At 55.9% G+C, this 20691-nt stretch overlaps 1 protein-coding gene across 1 annotated transcript in view; it reads right to left on the bottom strand.

The window, feature by feature from the left end:
* Positions 1-19683, bottom strand: part of ARRB1 (arrestin beta 1) — a 122578-nt gene extending 102895 nt beyond the window's left edge. The window contains exon 1 of the mRNA XM_033862266.2: positions 19314-19683. Within this exon, the coding sequence (XP_033718157.1) occupies positions 19314-19333 (20 nt within the window). The 5' untranslated portion in view covers positions 19334-19683. The remainder of the gene's footprint in view (positions 1-19313) is intronic.
* Positions 19684-20691: the final 1008 nt, after the last annotated feature.

The raw sequence follows: 20691 nt of genomic DNA, 5'->3' as shown, positions 1-20691 counted from the left end.
TGTGGGTGAGGACTATTGTTCTGTCTCGGTTCCCAGAAGACATCACCATTCATGGTAGAGACAGTGACTTGGACTGAAGCCCCCTGCCTCCCAGACGAGAGTGTCCTTCCTATGTGTCCCATCAGCTAGTCACTCCTCCCCCCAGGTCACACTTTTCCCGGGCATCAGTTATCACACTCCAGGCTCTGGGCTGGGAGCTGGCAACACGGAGTGGACAGCTCAGGCTGAGCCCCAGTCTCCTGGGGCCTGAAACCAGAAGGCCTGAAGCCTCCAGCCTGAGCTCCTGCCTCACCCAGGTGTTCCAGCATCCAGGCACACCATGTCCAAAACACGTACCCTTTCCTCCCTGGTCTCAGCTTTTCTCTCTGCAAAGATGGAAGATGGCCCCCAGCAGAAGGCTCCAGAGATCTGCACAGTGGGACTGTGGAGGGGAGCAGGGACTGCCGGGCTGGAAGGGCCTTCAGAAAACGCACAGCCCCGCAGTGCGGCAGGGGCGGGGCATCAGGACAGCAGTGAGGGTTCCCCCTGCCAGTCATCTCCCTCTCAGACATAAATGCATTAGAAGAAGCACTTTGCCAGGGGCCCCCCTATGCCCTCCTGCTGCATAGCCTGGAGCCAAACCTTCTCTGAGCCTTTCTCAGCGCAAAGGCAGGGGCCCAAGGACCTAGAATTACAGATGCTAGGCTGGGATGAGTAGGCTGACTGTAGAGGCCCCTTCCTGTTGAAGACTACTTTTCCATCAGAGCCATCTCTTTGTGTAAGATGAGATGGTTATGACCACTAGAGACCCAGAGAAAGCTGCCCCCTTCCTAGCCCTCCAGGAAACCTCTTTCAGCCAACGTTAGCCTGTAAATGGGACCATCCTGAGGGAGTTTCCAGCATTCAGTGTGGAGACAGTCTCAGCCCAGCCACTAACAGTCATCACTGTCTCCTCACTATCCCTTCACACAACAGGAGCCTGACACATACGTGATGAATGAATGAACGATCAAACGAACACTCCCTCGGTGATTTCCTAATGTCTGTCCTCTCTTTTCTAGTCTATTGTTCTACACAGCTGCCATGTGAACCCTAAGATCCTGCCACTCCTACAAGCTGTGTGTCCTTGGGCAAATTCCTTAATTTAGATGAGCCTCAATTTCCTCATATGCAAACAGGGACTCTACTGGCAGGGTACCAAGGAGGAGTAAAAGAGAAAGAATACGCCCAGCATCTCAGGGGCAAAGGAGGGGTCCAGGAAAAGATGCTGAAGCAAAGTTCTCTCTTTGGGCCCCCACCCCTCCCAGTCCTAATCCTCTAATCCTTCTCTGTTCCAAAGTCTGGAGGAAAGAGCCTAGCCCCTGGGCCAGCCCCTGGCTGGATGTAAATGTTTATGCCTGAGCCCAGCCTCCCAGGGACAAGTTATTTGCTCTGCTTGTAATTAATTGCAGAAGGCCCAGTTGGGTAATAAACTCTGCCGGGAAACATAAACACTTTGCACAGAGCTCCAAATCCATTGTGAGACCAGCAGAGAGGGTCTGCGAGGAATGGAATGTTCTCCCTAGTCTCCTCCCAGCCAGAGGCAGTGAGGTAACTGAAGGTCAGAACCAGAGGGACCCCTGAAGATCATTTAAAAAAACAGGAGCTGACATGATGGGCTGCTTACCTTGCTCCGGGCACAGCTGAGCACTTGATTATTTGGGACCAACATTATGCCCACTTTAAAGATGAGGAAACTGAACCTGACAGAGGCAGGGTGATTTGTCCCAGCTAGAAAGGGGCTGAGCTGGGAGGGACACCAGGCCTGACCTCAGAGAAGGGGAAACAAAGGGACAGCCAACAAAAATGTATGCGTGTCCCCTGTGCCAGGCACTGGGACCTGGGGACACAGCTCCTGTGGCCCTCGCGTTCCAGTGGGGAGAGATGGATCTTAAAGGCTGAGCAAAGAGTGATTTGATTACATGAGTGCTAAGTGCTCAGAAGAAAAGAAAACAAAGCCGCTGGTGCAGAGGGTCCCAGCCAGTTATAAGTGGCTACTCAAGCTCTGCAGGGCAGAGACCACACAGTAGGCCTTGGGCAGGAGCACATAGTAGGTTCACAGTGAGTTTCTGGCTAAAACGTAGTGCTCTTTTCTTTGGACCAGTGCAACTTCTTGCCAACCAATTCAAGGCGTATTGAAAGTACTGTGCCAGGGCTGGAGTATAATGATGGACAAACAATACACAACCCCTGCTGCCAGGGAGCTTGCAGTCCCACTGAGGGCACTCACAAATGGGTAAAGGATGGAGTGGAAGACAGGTTGATGAGCGTCATGGGGCAGACGAGAGGGACAATCAGCATTTATTGAGCACCTACTGTGTGCCAGGAACTATGCTAAGCCCTACATTACCTCATTTAAGCCTTACCACAACACTGGGGTGTTGGGGAAGATATTATCACTCCCATTTTCTTTTTTTGGCTGCACCACGCCACTTGCGGGATCTTAGTTCGCCAATCAGGGATCGAACCCGGCCCCCAGTAGTGAAAGTACAGAGTCCCAACCACTGGACCTCCAGGGAATTCCCTGGATAAAACCCCATTTTGAAGATGAGAAAACTGAGGTTCAGAGAGACTATATATACACACATATATATAATGTATATGTGTATATATATATATATATATATATATATATATATATATATGGAATTCCCTGGAGGTCCAGTGGTTAGGACTCCACGCTTTCACTGCCGAGGCCAAAAAAAATAAACAAAAAAACCCAAAAGATAGATTAGGTATAACTGCCTCAAGGTCATAGACATTAATAAGCAATAGAGGTGGGACCTGAAACCTGGCATGACACCAAAGCCATGTTCTTTCCTCATAGCCCCCGCCCTAGTCTCCTCCTCCCTCCCCTCCCTGAAGAGGGCACTGTGGTTTGAAGGTGGGAGGCACAGGAGGCAACCACCACTAAGCCAGCCTTGCCCGAAGGTGCAGGAGGAAGCAGCGCACCCTGCCGGCCTGACTTCCTTTCTGAGCAGGAAAGTTCAGCCCAGCCCGCACAGGCGGCTCTTCTCAGACACAAAGCCGGCCAGGCTCCGCACCACCACCTCCCCCTCCCCTCCACGAGCAGGAAAGGACAGTCCAGACTTCCACCCTGCCCCCCCCCCACAAAAGGGCTACTCCGTTGACAATGGCCCCTTCCCGGGGAGCTGTACTTGACAGCTGATAAACATTTTCACCCTCTTAGCTCACCCGACCGCCACCACCCCACCCCAGCAGCCCGCAACCCTAGCGCCTAGCACCGGGCACAGCACAGTGCAGGTGAAGCAGAGTCAGCAGAACTGGCTCCATCCCAACAGAAGGGGTGCGCCCTGGACTTCCCTGGTGGCGCAGTGGTTAAGGATCTGCCTGCCAATGCAGGGGACACGGGATCGAGCCCTGGTCTGGGAAGATCCCACATGCCGCGGAGCAGTTAAGTCTGTGCGCCACAACTACTGAGCCTGCAGGCCACAACTACTGAAGCCCACGCGCCTAGAGCCCGTGCTCCGCAACAAGAGAAGCCACCGCAATAAAAAGCCCGCGCACCGCAACGAAGAGTAGCCCCCGCTCGCCGCAACTAGAGAAAGCCCACGCGCAGCAACAAAGACCCAACATAGCTAAAAATTAATTAATTAATTTAAAAAAAAAAAGAAGGGGCGGCCCCCTGCGCCACGTCCATCCAGCTTCCACCACCGTTTACTGAGCTCCCATGACAAGCCTTGGGCTCTCCCAGGCAGTTTCATCAGGTACTGGGTACCTGCAGCACCAGGCAGTGGTACATTTTTTAAACCTTTTCACAGCCTTTAAGGTAGGTTTTATGTCCCTTTCACGGATGAGTAAGATTGAGGGCAGAGACGCCTTTCCAGTCTCTTACTGACACAGCAAGCAGGAACTGTGGGCTTGGCCTGGCCCAGAACTCGCTCCCCTAGATGCCTTTCAGGTCCTGCCTCAGCAGGGAGGGTTCTAACTGATGACCAGGTCCACGATGGGATGAGAACTCCCTGAGGACATGCAGCGCCGTGGCACCAACCTCCTGGCACAAAGGACTCCTGGTTAGAGCAGGGACAGATCCAGGCTTGGATGGGCCTGAAACTCATGTAGTTTGGAAGCCCTCTTTAAAAAAAAAAAAAAGAAAAAAAGAGTACAAAAATATCTTGTTCCTTTTGCGCGTTTCACAAACCCCCTGAGCCTGTGAGCCTGTGGACACACTGCTAGGCCTCGGAAACGGCCCTGGAGTGTGAAGGCCTGAAGCTGAAGCGGCACCAGCCTCCAGGTGAATCTGCCTCTGGGCTGGAGGAAGGGCCCAGAGGCGATCTGAGCACAACCCGCCTTCACAAAGGCCCTGCCTCCGGCCCAACAGACAGACGAGGCTCTGGAACATTCCTTCTTCTCGTCACGTGTCCTGCTGCTACGAAACCCTCCCACGTCTCTCTCTTGCCATGGTTTCAGAAGCAGCAGAGCTCACCTGAGCACAGGGCCTGCTCACAGGGTCTGAGTGCCCTCACGGACAGTAGTGCTGGAGCCCACCCCACAGGATCCTTCACGCCTGGCGGGCAGGGTCCACCCCTACCTGCGCCTGGAACCCTGGGCCGGCCTGAGCAGCTCTTCTGAGGCCCCCCTCCCCAAATATTTGAAGGCTATGACGTGGCTGAGCATGTGTTCCCACATCCCACATCCCATTGGGCCCATACAACAGCCCCTGGAGGTATGCAGGGCAAGTTTTATTGTCCCCATTTACAGAAGCAGACAACAAATGACACTAGTTATTCACATACTAGTGCTAGACATGCCAAGGAGACTTCCACAAGTGGCATCTCACAGACGCCCTGGCAGGAGGGGTCGTATCCCCACGGAACAGGTGGGGAAACAGAGGCTCCAACTCAGTCTCTGGGCCTGGGCTGAAGAATGGGGCTGCAGCCCTGCTCTCCCACCTCGCGGCCCAGGCCTCTACCACGTCTGGAGTGGACAGCTCAGAAGGCAGTGGGCAGGCTTGCCGGAACATAGCAGGTGGAGGGGCCAGAGGCCTCCAACTTCCGAAGCAGAGGAGCAACTGGGGGCTCATTACAGGCCCTCCCAGCGAAAGTGGACCTCAATGACTGCCTTCTCTCTGGATGAGTCCGAGGAAGAGCACATGGGCCTTGGAAGCCTGAAATCTGCTTGAAAGCAACAGTCTTAAAGACTCAGGGCCTCGTGTCTTCTCTGCCGAGGAGCAGAGGGCCCCATGCCTGCCTCACGCCTTCCACCTGCTGGGCCTTCCAGACCCTTCACAAGGTCACTTCTCACCCCACAAGCCAGCCGCCCAGCGCTGCTCTTGATCATCCAAGTCCCACTGCTGTCTGTCCCTCATGATTCATTCATCCGTATATCCACTCTATAAACCCTTATGGAGAACACGGTATAGGGTGACCAACTAACTGTCCCCATTCACCCAGGACGGAGGGTTCTCCCAAAATGTGGGACTGAGACAGACCAGGAAAACTGGGATGCTCGACCACCCTAGTGTACTGTGTGCCTGGCCCTGCACTGGGCACTGAGGACACATTGGACACGGTCCCCGCTGCCCCCCTCAGGAAGCTTGCAGTCTGAGAGGAGCTCTCACTCCATGAGGGACCCACTGTCAAAGGCACCTGCGCAGCACCTCACACACATTATCGAGCACAACCTTATGAGGGGCAAACTATCACCTCCATGGTATATATGACCCGTCCCGAGTCACAGAGCTGTAAGTGACATGCCAAGACTTAGACTCCAATGAGACAAACAAAGGAAAGGGCAGGTTCCAGCATGAATATTAAGACAGAAAAATATGCTAAGACCTGTTTTATTTAATCAGTTTTTGTAGCCCCAGTGTTTGGCGTGTCCTAGAGGTCCAGAAAATGTGTGTGGAAGGAAGGGAGGGAGGAGGTATACCCTTATTTAATCATCTCCAGGCTAGAAGTTCTCAACCCCCAGTTCAAAATGTCTACATTTCCCTTTTCACAGTCAGTTTCAGCTGTTTTCTCTCAGCCAGTGCCAGGAAGCAAGTGAGAAGAAGGAAAAAGTGCTTCTCCTTTGGGTCAGCAGCTCAGGCCTCACTTCCTCCAGAGAACCTTCCCTGACTTACTCCCCAACACAACACCCAATTCTGGCCCCCGCTTATTTGAGCACAACAGCTGTGTGTGTGTGCGCGCTGCTTGTACTCCTGCTTCAGTGCACTTCTGCAAACATGGACCTCGCCCAGCTCGGCCAGCCCCTATCAGGAACTGGGGAGCCAAGAGGTACCAGACACACGCCTGCCCTCTAGCACAGGAAACTGACATGACAGCAGCCAATTCCGATACAACTTGCCGTCCTGGAAGCCTGCGAGGCGCCAAGGGAGCGTGGAGGAGGGCATCGACTCTGCTGGGGCAGGGAACACAGAGTCAAGGGAAGGCGTCACGCCCAAGCACATGGTACGTGCCTAATGCAGTTCAACCGCATGGCGTTCAGTTGAACCGCACTGAGCTTAGGTTCAACCTTAAAATACAAGGGAGATTTCACCAGGCAGAGGAGGAAGGCATTCCAGACAAAGAGACCGGCTTGAACAGACACAGACGTGTGGAAAGTACAAAGACTGTGGAGGAACATCCAAAAAAGTCAGTGGAGCCAGAATGTTGGCTGCGTGGTGGGGAGAACTGGGAAAGGAGCGTGGGAGGGAAGGGCCTCCAGTGCCACCAGAAGAATGTGAACTGTCTCATAGGAAACAGGGGAAACTGATCAGTATTTTGTTTGTTTGTTTGTTTTTGCTGTACGCGGGCCTCTCACTGTTGTGGCCTCTCCCATTGCGGAGCACAGGCTCCGGACGTGCAGGCTCAGCGGCCATGGCTCACGGGCCCAGCCGCTCCACGGCATGTGGGATCTTCCCGGACCGGGGCACGAACCTGCGTCCCCTGCATCGGCAGGCGGACTCTCAACCACTGCACCACCAGGGAAGCCCCTGATCAGTTTTTAAGCTGCAGAAGGACAGGGTCAGATGAGAATTTCAGAGTAAGAGGAGGATTTGGGGGGTTTAGACTGAGCAGCCAGAAGACTACTGCAGTAAGTCCAGGCCAGAAGTGGGGCCTGGACTGAGCTGGTGGCTGTGGAATAGGGAGAAGAAAAGCACTTTGGTGATGGGGACATGTAACCATCACCATCAGGTTAAATGCCCCCCACCCCTGAGGGTTAGGTGAGGGTTTCTTTTCTCCCTGGAGTTTGGGACCTCTCCCACCCCCATCCCAGCTCTACAATCCGACGGAAGCTGATCAGGGTCAGGGCTCAGCCTAAGACTGGGTCGTGGTTTTTTGTTTGAAAGTTCTACTAAAAAATTTTTCTTTCTTTCTTTCTTTTTAGTTTTTTGGCAAAGTTGACGCTGCAAAGTTGCGAACATCAGAGATGGCTGGATTGTTTCAAGTATGCATAGGGAGTCGCTGCTGCTGAAGTGATCGCTCTAAATAATATGAGAAAAGAATATGTGCATATTAACCACTCCATCATGCCGTGTGATCATCTTTGTCCTTTTTAGGATATTGAAGTCTGTTGCGAGGGCTTCCCTGGTGGCGCAGTGGTTGAGAGTCCGCCTGCCGATGCAGGGGACACGGGTTCGTGCCCTTGTCCGGGAAGATCCCACATGCCGCGGAGTGGCTGGGCCCGTGAGCCATGGCCGCTGAGCCTGCGTGTCCGGAGCCTGTGTTCCGCAACGGGAGAGGCCACAGCAGTGAGAGGCCCGCGTACCACAAAAAAAAAAAAAAAACTGTTGCAAAAAAAGAAAGTTCTCCTTACTGAGTTTAAAAATGCTTCCAGGTTTCTTCCACTGCCCTGGAGCTATAGAGTCCTATAATAAAATCAACCTGCTAATGTGCTGAGTGCTTTCATTAGCACAGATACAACACAGAAAGGATGGAAACTTTATGCCCAGAGGCTGAAAAACTCAGCCCACAGACACAAAACTACTGATAGAGGGGAGGTGAGAACCCCAGATGAGCTCCCTCTTTCTACCATGCCACTGCCTGGCCTCTGTGTTCCCAGCCCTTGGAGCTGCAGACGTGTGCCCTCATCCCACCCCCGCCCCACGGCCCCAAGCCTAGAGCTGTTTCTCGTAAGATATGGTTTCCCAGCTCTTTCATGTCCATCACTTTTCTGGGAACAGTCATCAGACCTCTGCAAGGTCTTCCCAGCTGGAGGGAAGCCTTTGCTCCTGCTGCCCTCCACCAGGGGAGACCCAGGCAGCTCCTGGTTTCCATGGCGTGGCTGCTGAGCCCGGTGTCTCCTCTTACACCTGCTGCCCCATTTCTCCTGTTCAGGCCCAAACACTCACTGTGATGCCACGTGGCAGAACCTTCACTTTTCACCCTAGATTTTATGTCCTCCAACAGTCCCAGGACACACCTTACTCACAGCAGATGAAGTGAGTGTCTGACTCTGCGCCTGGCACATAGTGGGTTCTCAAGTATCTGATGAAGGAGGTCAGTCCCCGCTGAGAACATCGGTCACAGGCACCGCCAAGACAAGCGTCACCTCTGGTTCATGTCAAACTCACCTTCCAAAGCTTGCTGCAATGACGCCCCTGCCCCCCGCTTCTGGGGGTGTGCCTGTGACACATCTACTGGGCTTGCTCTGTGCCCCGTATAAATGAATTCCCACTACCCCCCTTCTTATAGCATGTTGGGATGATCTGTTTCCTCTCCCCAAGAAGATACAAGCAGCACGAGGGCTGAGACTTGCCTGTTTCCTCTTCATACCTCCAGTGCCCGGCCCAGGGCCTGCGATGGGGCAGACACTCATAGGTTTGTTCACGGGAACCTCCTTGGGAGGGCAGGGTGGCTGAATAGAAAGGGTATAAGCCAACCCTGAAAAAGCCTAGCCCAGAGGAACCCCCATGCTTCCTTGTCGTGATGTCCCTGCCACCCCAGAACACAGGACAGCCAGGCCCCGGCCTGTGAGAAAGGCTATTGCCTTAGGTGGGAGACGGGGGGCAGAGCTGCTCCTTAAGTCAGCTTCCCACCAGGAGAGAGACGCCACGGGGGTCAGCCAGCCGGCTTCGGCGACGTGCCTTGAGGTCTGGGCCTGGCACTCAGCAAGTGCTCGAGAAACGTTTGTGGAACTGAGTTGAACAAACTGGAAGATGCTGGTTATCCGTCCCTCTGGCTGCAGAGAGGCCAGCTTCCCTCTGGGGCACTGTGCAGGCAAATGATCTCAGGACATAGCCTGTTTCCTCTAATGAGGCTTCTCCCCTTTGGAGCCCTGCTCCCAGGAGCGTGGGAAGGGAGGCAGTGCGCAGAGGCAACCCCAGTGCCTGCACGAGGGCAGCGCAGGGCATGCAGCTCTCCTCCTGAGATGGTGTGGGCAGCACATACCAGCGCCCTAGGCGGGGGGATGGTCACAATGACCTCTTGGGCCCGGGAACCAAAGCACAGCGGCACCTCCTTCGAGGCCGCTCTGGGGAGGAATGGAAGAAGCCAGCAGGGAGTCCAGCTGCATTATGTAATCAGCTTCCTTGGAGTCAGAGGCCCTGGCGCCGCAGCCCAGCACTGCGGGGAGAGGCTGGGGGAGGGGGAGGCGGCTTTTGTCCCCTCCTTTGCGGCCTCTCCTCCAGACCTCGGCCAACCTCCGCGGCAGGCAGGCGCTGCCTTCCAAGTGCCCCAGCTTCGAGCAGGCACCTCCCAGCAGGGGTTGAGAACCAGGAAGGGCCGTTTGTTGTCTGAGTGTGTGAAACAGCGGCCTGCTGGCTTCCCTGGCAGAAAACCAGGCTCTGGGCTCCGCACCCGGCACCTGGGGGCGGGGGCTGAAGGGGAGAGGCCTGGGACGCTCCATAAAGCCCACCCTTGTCCCCAGCTTCCTACCCCCCACGCTCTCCCCACTTCCTCCTAGAGAACCCACCATAAGTGCGGGCCCCAAAGGGAAGGGGCCATGGCTGCTCCAGCCCCAACTGCCCCACCCCTCCCCGGGCAATCTCACTTCCCTTTCCAGCCACCATCTGACCTTCTCCTCCAGCCCAGCACAGCTCCCACACCAACACACCCAGCGGGGCACACGGTCCTGCGCAGGACAGGAGGAGGGAGGGGATGCAGGAGAGAGAGGGCAGAGAGAAAAGCTGAGGTCCACTGCCAGTCCCGAAGAGTAACAATGACTGTTATCAAATCCCTACCCTCTCTGCCCACAGCAGCCACACGCAATAGGGGATATTATTACCCTTAGTTCATAAATGCAAACACTGATGCCCAGAGAGTTTAAGACCCTCGGCCAAGGGCACGGAGCTAGTGCACAATATTGCTGGACAGCAAAGCCGAGTCTGTGTGATTCTGAAATCCAAACTCCAAACCTTGTGGCTTTACCTTCGGGGAACCCCATCCCCACACACCTGGGGATGCTACTTGGGAAATTTCTAGACTGGTGGAAAAGACACTGCAGAGCCTTAAGCGGTCACTCGCTGAGGACACTTGGTTTGGGAACCACAGGACAGTCACGAGGACAGGGCAGGGCTAAGGGCACACCAGAGGCCGAGGGCGTGCCTGCTGCCACCTACAGTCTTCCCTTCTGATTAACCTACGGCAACTCAACCTCAGGCTGGATCAGACCCGAGCACCGTCTGCCGCTTCCAGAAGACAGGGCTGCTAGACGCCAAGCTATTGGGCAGAAACACAGACTGCTGTTCACGCCCCCCTCCCCTGCTAGCTGCTGAACCAAAGCTAAGGGTCCCAGAGACCTCCCAGGCCAATCCCTTTCCCCCACGCTGCTTGACACGTGGAGAAACTGAGGTCCACAGAGGAAAAACAGTTCATCCATGATGTCACAGGGGCAGTGAACCAATGGGGTCCCTGCCTCCCAGACCAGATCCCCGCCCTGATTCATCTCACTTGAGTGCTGTCCCCAGATAACACCCTCTCTCATCCAGCTGTCTCTCTCCCTGCCCTGCCCCCCCTCCCCATTTCCTGCTTCCCTTTCCCAGCTCTGCTCAGCAGGCCCAGTGTCTGAACTCTCCCTGCACAGAGCAGCCCTCTCCTTCCCACGACTTTTCTGAGCCTCACCACCCCCTTCCCTCCACTCCTCTGGGCCAAGGAGCAATTCTTGGGTGGTTTAATTAGCTGATTATTACTGGACCGCAGCCTGCTGGATCCAGTGCCCAGAACTCTGTCCCCAGTAATTAGGTGGGTTCTGAGTACTTGCCCAGTGGGAAGCCACTGGGGAGTTCTATGCTCTGCCAGCAGGCCAAGGGAGGGCTCTCCAGCTGCATAAAGAGCTCCCTAATCACCGGTGGGTCATTGGAAGCCACGGTCCCCTCCTCAGGTCAGGTCAAGCCACACTGGATATGCTATAGCCAGATCCAGATGTCCACCCCAAAGGGGAACTCCCTACTTTCCCATGTCCCCGCCCAGACCCAGGAAAGGCTCAGTAAATGTCTGAGGATGGGCATGATGAATGGAGCCCAGCCTCTGGCGGCCAGGAAGTGACGGCACCACGGCTGGGCACGTATTTAGGACGTAGAATTTGGACAAGCAGAGAGAAGACAGGATGGCATTCTGGATGGTGGGAGCAGGAAAAACAAGGGCACAGAGGCTGGAATGAGCCACCAAGCCCCTCGCCAGGTAGCTCTGGTTGTCTGAAAACACATTCTCCTACCAAAGGTAAAGCGAGTCATCCTGTGACCTCCGCCCTTTGGATCACAGAGAATAATCTAATGCCTGTGGTTCAGGTCACTTTTAGACGTTTCAGAATCAGCAGTGGTGTCCCATTGTCCTCACCCACCACACTGCCCATCCCCAAGTATATTTTTTCCCAGTGAAACACCTACATTAGCCTCCTTCACTGAACAAATATTTATGGAGCTCAGTGCCATGCCAGGTCTGTACAGGTGCAAAGGGACAACAGATCCAGGACAGGTGCCCTTGGCCTCACACAGAGGACATCACAAGCGTGCAAATAACCAGGACCCACGAAGAGACGGAGGGATGAGTGCCAACAGAAAGAGAAGAGCGAGAGAATGAATATATGGCAAAAAAAAAAAAAAAAAAAGTCACAAGGCACTTGGAAATCAGTGAGAGCTTCCCAGAGAAGGAGGCCATGTGTGATCCAGGCCTTGAAGGACCCGAAGGGTGTTGTGAACTAACCGCATATAACACGGCACTTGTTCCAGGGACTTGTCCCCGAGCTGTACCTATTTTAACTCATTTAACCCTCAAAACAACGTATCATGCAGGCACTATTGCTATCCCATTTTACAGATGAGGGAACTGCAGCAGAGAATGGGTTAAATAATCAGCAGAAGTTGCCAGGCTGGTAAGTGGCAGAGCCGGCATTTGAAACCAGGAAACCTGGTTCTTCCTAGAGCCTAACCACTATATTAATCAGCCTCTAATACACGCTAATCAGATCACAGAGGTGACTGTGAGTACCTAAAGGAAGGCACAGCCTGGGCAGAGAAAATGAAACGGTCCAGGACCTGCCTGCCTGCCTGCCGGTTCCTGCAGGTGCTTTGAGAGGCAGACGGCTGCTCAGGCGAGGACCTGGTCTCACAGGAAAGAACACAGCCCTCAGCCATCCAGCGGTCTCAGTCCCACTGGTGGGTGGCAGAGGCCTGAGCTGCCCAATCCCCCGCTTCTTCCCTCCAGCCCTGAGCAAGCATTAGAGCGTATCTCTGGGACCCTCCCGGGATGGCGCATCCCAGCAGTCCACTCCCCACCCCCTCCCTGGTCCTCTGCCAAAATGCACCCATGCCCACTGACTGCACAGGCTCGGGGAAGGGGGTAAGGCTGCAAAAGGACCAGGAGGCCCAGTTGTGGGGCCAGAGGCCCAGGGCCAGGATGCGAGGGAACCCCTGCCTTGTGCAGGTCCATACTCATTCGGCTTCTGGGCCTCTGAGTACACCCTGGGGAGAGGCTGCACCCTGCACGGCCACTGAACCCCTCCGACCTTGAGTGAGGAGTCCTGCCTCCCGCTGGCCTGACATGGACCACCACACCCTACCTGCCCCAGATCCCTCTCCAGTTACAGAAGGACCCACTGGCTATGGTCTCAGCCAGGCCAGGCCCAGCCCCAGGCAGAGGGAAAGCAGCTCAGTGGCTGCGGTGGCTTCAATCACACAGAACTCCAGGGACCTGTCTGGTCCGGTCCCTGGAGTCTGGCCTCCTGGGAGCCTCATCTAGCAACGGGTCTCTTGGGAAGGAACAAGCAGTTCCTCTCAAATGGGACTAAAGATGGGGCCAGGACCAGGAAGGAGGAGGTGTGTCTCCAGAGAGATGACCCTGCCAGGGCCCCTTGGGAGGGAGGGAGGGAGGGAGGGGGCTGGGACAACAGTGTCCTTTGTTCCCCTCTCAAAAGCAGCCACCCTGCCCTGTCGCACCCCCTCTGATCTATATCCCCCTACTAGGACTCAAGTCACCCCTGGGGCAGGACCCATCCTGCACACAGGAGGGAAGAAGGTGCCCAGGAACCATAAGGGTGCCCTGGAGACATGCCCCACCCCCAGGAGCCCCCCGCCTGATGTAGGAGACATGGCTCCCACCTGCAGAAGCCTATCTGATGGGGGAGAAACAGGCTGCAATTGCAGGAAGCCCGTTCTGACAGGGGTGGTAATCTTCTCCCTCGCGACTTCCCAGTCTGATGGAAGAGACCCCCCAACAGCCGGTCTAATGTGGGAGGCATGGCTTCCATCCTTAGGATTCCCTAATGGGAAAGAGCGAATTTCAGCACTCAGGGAGCCCCTGGGCTGACAGCAGAGGCAAGAAGGGAGGAAGGAGTTCAGTCTCATCAACAAATCCCTGCCAGGCATCTCCTGTGAACCAGACCCAGAGCTGGATAATGGACCAGCAAACAGGAAACAGAAAGAGCCCCAAATCACAAGGAGCTCACCACCTGGGGAACAAAGGCACCTGAGGTGTGAATACCTGGGTAGAAAGTACCTCGAAACCCACCCACCCCAGCACCCAAAGCCTGCTCGCCAGGGCTGCCACCTCCCTCGGCAGCCTCACCCCTCACACTCCCGCACCTGCACATTGGCCTAGGCTCTTCCTTCTGTCTAGAACACCTAAGCCTTCCTTGTGCCCCAGGACCCAGCTCAGGGGGTCACCTTCTCCAGGAAGCCTTTCTCAAGACCCCCTGCCTGAGTCAGCAGCCCCTCTTTCAGGAGCCAGCACAGACATGCCCCCCTGTGACCAGCTGACGCCTCTGCAATGTTCCCCCCAGTCCCCAGCTGAGCCTCACCCCCCAGGTCCCCACACCCGGAAACCCCACCACCCCCAGCCCAGGGCCTCATACCCTTCTTCCGAGAGGCTCCCCCCCAGCTCCAGGCACAGAGAAAAGCAAGGTCCTTCTCTTCTCTCCTCTGCCTGCTGTAACCCAGCTTTGCCCTCATGCCTCCATCAAAACCCCTCTCACCAAGTCACCAGCCACTGCCTTCTGCCTAAATCCCAGGGGTCTTTCCCAAGCTCATCCTCTGTTGGTCCTTCCCTCCTCTCTCCACCCCCAGGCATGTGCTCTCCAAAGCCTCAAATGCCCCCAGCCATCCTCTCTTCATACGCTCTATCTTCTCCCTCTCCCTGTACCATGTCACCCATAATCCCCAAGTCAAACACCACCTCTAACCCGAAGACTTTCAAATCCCTGCCTCCCACGTCCATCCCTGCCCCAAGATCCGGACCCATCTATGCAGAAGCCTCCCTACATCTTCCTCAACTTCCAGCCTGACTCCCTGTCAAGCTGCCACCCCCTGCAGGCCTCAACAGATGGTCAGCATGGTCGCTGTGGAGGATGGCCTGGCAGAGGCCAGGAGGCCACTCGGGCTGTGCTGACTCCCAGGCTATTGTTCTTCCATTGCCACAGCCCCGAGGTATGGCACACCCATGACTCAGGACCCCTGAACCCATGCCAGTGGGAGGTTTCCACCCTGGGCAAGGAGGCCCAAACTCAGAAGGAGGAGAGCTGGGGAGACGTGTGAAGCCCAGAGGCCAGCCCGGAGTCAAGGATCAGAGAAGATGGGTCAAGCTCAATGCTTCCACTCCCAGCAGCCCCATAAGCACCCCTGGCCAAAGCCACAGGACTTCCCCCATGTTCCAGCCAAGATGGATCACACAGAGCTTAACCACCAAGAGAGACAACAGCCAAGGTTCGCAGAGAGCTGGTGATTACGTATCCCCATCACACCCACCCTCCTTCTCTGCCAAAAAAGAAGAGTTCGTAAACATCTGTAGGAAACGAAATGCCACTCCGTCCCATCACCTCTCAGGAAGTCCCTCCTGTTGTTCAACTTTGCTCCTGTATATTGCCAGTTGAATTAGTGGGAACAGCAAGAACCAGAAGGGACGCACAACTTGAGAATGAGGCCACCAGGGAGACGGGGGAGGCCACCTATGAGCCAGACAACCCCGTCCCTCTGGGTGAAAGCACGGAGCAGCAGGACAGACAGGCCTGGGTTCAGAAGCTCGTTGGCTGAATGGCAGTGGACAAATTACTTAATCTCTCCTAGTCTGTCTCCTGGTCTGTAAAACGGGAACAACAGTCCTCACACTAATAGGATCACAGGGAGAACCAAATGGGATCATGCATGTAAAGCTGACACATAACCAGGCATCCAGGCAGCAAGGCTAATGGACTCCAGCTCCTTGTTCATCTTTCTCAGTTCCATCCTTGCCAAAGCCTTAGATCGGATCTTGCCTTCTCTCAGGCTCCTCCTCCGTCTCCTCGCCGGTCTCCCTGCATCCAGGCCTGCCCCTCCTTGCCACTGCCAAAGGCATCCCTCCAAAACAAAGATCTGCTCCCATCCCTCCCCTCCCCACAGTCCTCTCTGAGTCACCAGGGACTTTGGGAGAAAATCTCCTCTCCTTAGCTTGACATCCCAGCCTGTTGATAACTGGCCCGTGTTCACTCTCACCCATCACCCCAGCCCAACCCGCAGGCTGCTTCATGCCTCCAAGCCTTGTCACATTCTGTACCCCGGGCCAGGAATGACGTCCCCGGTCCCACCCCCTTGCCCCCGTCCTCCTTCCTATGAAAGCTTCCCTCACCATGCCCCCTGCCAAGACTGGGGCGGGGGGGCTCCTCCTTCAGCCTCCCACAGCACATGTCACCCTGCATTATAATCATCTGCTCTGCTCTCAGTCTTTTGGAAACAGAGTAGAGCCATTCACCTCTGAACCGCCGGCCCCGGCACTTGGTCAACATTTGTTGAATGGCTGTATGATTGCTCCTAGATCACTTGTTAGAACAGTCATCACACGACCTGTAATTAGTCCTATCCAGGTATTCGTCTCATGCCCTCTTTCCCCCTTGACCCTGGGACTCCCTAGAGGGCAGTGACAGTTTCTGAACAATTCTCATTGTCACTTTCACGTGCGGGTTGAAAATCCAGGTGCAGGATGGATGCAACGACTGCTGATCCTTGGAGTATTGGATACTTGCAAGCCTCTTCTTCTAAGACAGAGATAAAGTAGAATCCCACAGTTTACAGAACAAGGCAAGGTACAGCCCATTATTGATTTTGTCTTTCTCTTCCAAATTACTCAGGAAACCTGTCTGGAAGGGAGAGGGAGCCCTCCTGGGACTACAGGGGAGACCAGAAGAGAGAGCAGGGCCACCGTCACATGGACCATAGCCAGGCCTGGGCACCAGGCTTCTGGCAGCACCTCCTCCCCTGCCCAGTATATTCAGGAAACACAGGGAGAGCCCTGAAAATGTTAGGTATTGATAGCTACAGTTTACAGACAGGAACACTATAGGGTCCAGAGAGGTGAGGACCATTGTCCAAGGTCCTCAAGCTCCCCCAGTGAGTTAGAGTGAGAGAAGGGGGAGTCGTGGAAAATGCTTGGTTGGAGATTGGGTCTCCAACAGGTGCCTGGCTGTTCATGGTGTCCCCATCCTGCTGACAACCTATGCCAGCAGGAGAACAATGACACTTTCCCCGAAGTCACAGTGAGGCTAACCAAGGCCCAGGAGGGGCTGAGTCACCCTGATGGTGAAGTAGCACGTGAGGACTGAGAGAGGAAGAAGGGCTCCTGACTCCCTGCGGGGAGAAAAGTCTGACCTCAGAGGTCAGGAGGATCTTGGCAATGGGGGACATGGATGTGGTGGAGGAGAGGGTCACACATGCTCCTGCTGAGGACAGAGGCGTGAGTCACCAGTTCAGCAATGGGGACTAGCCATCAAGGTGAAGGCAGATGCCTCACGACCTTCTGCAGCCTCCACCACCAGCTGGGCCTCCACACACAGAGCAGGCCATCCCTCTTGGGCCTCAAACCAGGGCCCACGAGGGGCTTGACAGTGCCCAAGGGTGAGCCACAGAGCAATGGCCCAAGTAGACTCCAGCCTCTACCCTGTCTCTGACCCCTCTTGACCTTAAGCAAGTCAGGTAGCCTCTCTAAGCTCTGGTTCCTCCTCTGGAAAACAGGAAGAAGAAAGCTAACCTCCTTGCAGAGCCGTCAGGAGGATGGCTGGGAAGCAGTTTCTAAAACTTAGGAGCACAAGTTATCTCTGAGTCTCAGTTTCTCCTTCTGGAAAATGGAAATAATCTCTGAAAGACTGTTCTCAGGTTGGGGTTTCCCTCGTGGCGCAGTGGCTAAGAATCCACTGCCAATGCAGGGGACACGGGTTCGAGCCCTGGTCCGGGAAGATTCCACATGCCACGGAGCAACTAAGCCCACATGCCACAACTACTGAGCCTGCGCTCTAGAGCCCATGAGCCACAACTACTGAGCCCATGTGCCACAACTACTGAAGCCTGCGTGCCTAGAGCCCGGGCTCTGCAACAAAAGAAGCCACCGCACCGCCATGAGAAGCCCACGCACCGCAACAAAGAGTAGCCCCCACTAGCCGCAACTAAAGAAAGCCCGTGCACAGCAACACAGCCCAACACAGCCAAAAATAAATAAATACATTTTTTTAATGTGTTTAAAAAAATTACTTTTCTCAGGTTGTTGAGAGACAGTGTCAGATGGCAGTGAGTGGTACATTGCTTTGTCAGAGGTCCCGAAACATGATGACCATGGGGGCCGTTTCTCTCTAGTCTATTAGCTCCTTTGGGGAAGGAACAGGTTTTGGACGTCTTTGATTCCCACATTATACCTTGTACACCCCAGGCACTCAAGAAATAATTACTGGAAGCAAGGAGAGAGTAAGGGAGGGTGCAGAGAGGGAAGAGAGGAGGGAGAAGTGGGGCACAAGGACAGAAGGGGGTAAAGAAAGAAAATGAATAAGGGGGTTGCAGAGGAGTGAGAGCAGCTAAGGGAGAAGCTTGTATTGGAACTTAAGGGGAGTTGGCTGAGGGAAGGAGTAGAACTAGGGTGACAAAGCTGAGTGCCTGACCGGGGCTTGCCTTGGGCCCCAGCCCCCTCCCCTTTCTGTCCCAGTTTCCCATTTCAGAGGCATCCCTCTCCCTTTCTGAGCAAGGCAGGCTCCTAAGAGACAGGAGGGCCCTCCCCACCCCCAGCTCAAGCAGATCCCAGCCACCACTGAAGGCCTTGGGGAGGTCAGAGGGAAAGGAAATGTGGATGGCAGGCATTTTCCCAGGCTCCAGGGGGCCTCCCACCCTGTATGGTGCATGTGTTTCCACTTCTCCACCTGCAGGGACCTGGAGTGATCAGCGGCCAGGGGCTGTTGGCATGTGACCTGGGGTGTCAGTGTGGGCGTTAGTCTGATGTGTGTCTGTGGAGGTCAGCGTTGGCGTAGCCTGTTGAACACTGTGTTGGTGAGAGACATGCCAACATAAGTGTTCCTGTTGGTAAGGGTAAGAACGTGTGTGTCTCAGTGAGAGTGTTTGTTAAGGTCAGTGCAAGTGATAGTGTATGCATCAGGGTCGGCCAACATGTGTGCGCCAGCATGAAGGTGTGTTAGCATTGGTATGTGTTGAAGTGTGACCTGTGTATGCCAACATGACTGTCAGCAAGAACGTGTTGATGAGTGTGTACCAGTGAGTGTGTGACAGTGTGTCACTGGATGTGCTGACATGTGGCCGTGAATGTCAGTGTGTATGCCAGCATGAGCGCGCCCATGCATGAGTGTGCCCGTGTGTCCACATGAGCGTGTGCCTTTGTGTGTCACTGGCACACCTGCATCCCTGCGCCGACTGGCCAGTGCTGGGTGTCAGCGAGTGAGTGCATGTGAGTGTGTCTCCGCGGCCAGGTCCTCGTCGCTCCGTCCGCGCGCCCCTGGCCCTGCTGGCGACCACACGGGAGACCTCCGGTGGAGGAGAGCCGAGAGCCGCCGCGGAGCAGGCGCCGGCGGTGCCGGGGTGGCTGCGCACGCACAGCCGGGACACGGACTAGAACCCCTGCCCGCGCCCTCGCCCGGGTCGCCCCACGCGCCCCGGACCGGCCGCCGCCCGCACTCACCGGGTCCCTTTGTCGCCCATGGTCCGCGGCGGCCTCAGGGAGGTCCGCGGCGTCAGCGCCCAGGCTGGAAAATCCCCGGCCGGCAGGAGGGGTGCGGGCCAGCCGGTTCCCGGCTCCTGCTCCGCCTCCTCCGCGCTCCCGGTCGCCGCCCCCGCCCGGTCCCGCCGCGCCGCACAGCTCCCGCCTCACAGCGACCGCCGCGGCCGGGGCGGGGAGCCGGGGAGCTGGGGAGCCGAGCAGCCGAGCTGGGAGGGCGCGCGGGGGCCCGTGTGCGCGTGTGTGCGCGCCGCCGAGCCAGCCGCTGGGCAGGGCCCGGACGCGTCAGGGCCCTGAGGTCGGCATTAGGGGTTCACAAGGATGCTGTCCGGCTTGTGTGTGTGTGTGTGTGTGTGTGTGTGTGTGCGCGTGTGTGTGTACGTGAGGGCGCACGCTGGGGTGGGTATACGTGCGCGTGTGTGCACGCGAGGGTACGGGTGCGTGTGCACCGCTGCGTGCTCTACCGATTGGGGGTGCGTTTGCCTGGATGGAGCGGGGTGCACGTCTTTGTGCGGTGTGCGTGTGTGCAGGCGCGCTCCCCTGCGCACGCCGGGGGGCGGCCTTTGCGTGTGAGGGATCGTGGACGCCGAAGGTGTGCCCGCGACCCCGGGGCCGAGCTCCGGGCGGAGCCCCTGGTGGGGGTCGGTGGGAACTTCTGGTGCCTGCGGTGGCTTTCGCCCTATGCCCCACCCTATCCCCACCCCACCTCCCCGCCCTTCTGGAGAGATAACACCCTACAACCCCACAGGGACAGGAAGAAGGGGCGGAGGGGGCCAGAGAAAGCAGTGTCAACGCTGGGGAACTGATGAGGGTGGGAGGGGGACCGGAGGCGAGCAAGGGTAGCTTTGGTGACTGCCACGAAAGAGGAAGCATTGAAAAGAGGAGATAAGGAAGGGGGCATAGAGCTGGCGGCGCTGTGGCCTGGGAGTCTGGCCCGTTGAGTTGTATAATGGAAAAGCCCCCTCCTAGCTTCATGGTCTGTTGTGGGTGACCCTGGAAACCAGCCCTCTCAGAACCAGTCTACAAACATGTAAAGTGGGATATTAACACCAGCGTGCAGAATTGTTCCTAGGTGTTTGCTGGCCTACCCTGAGCGCCTGACACACAGTAGGTGTCCAGTGAATGTTAGCCCATACTTCTGCAGGCTTCTGGGTGTCCTGTAAAATCCTGGCTGGGACCCTGAGATGCCCTCCTGCTTTGCAGGTGGTGGGAGAGTGTGAGGTCTTTCCCACCCCCTCACTGCTGGGATTTGACTAATTGGCCCTGATAGGGCCCTAATATTGGTGTATTAATGGGAGGAAAGGAAACTATCATTTACTCTGATGTGATTGTGAGTCTGTAA

This window comes from Tursiops truncatus, chromosome 8 (genome assembly GCF_011762595.2).
Source record: "Tursiops truncatus isolate mTurTru1 chromosome 8, mTurTru1.mat.Y, whole genome shotgun sequence".
NCBI lineage: Eukaryota > Metazoa > Chordata > Mammalia > Artiodactyla > Delphinidae > Tursiops > Tursiops truncatus.
This window is presented reverse-complemented; position numbering and strand designations above follow the sequence as displayed.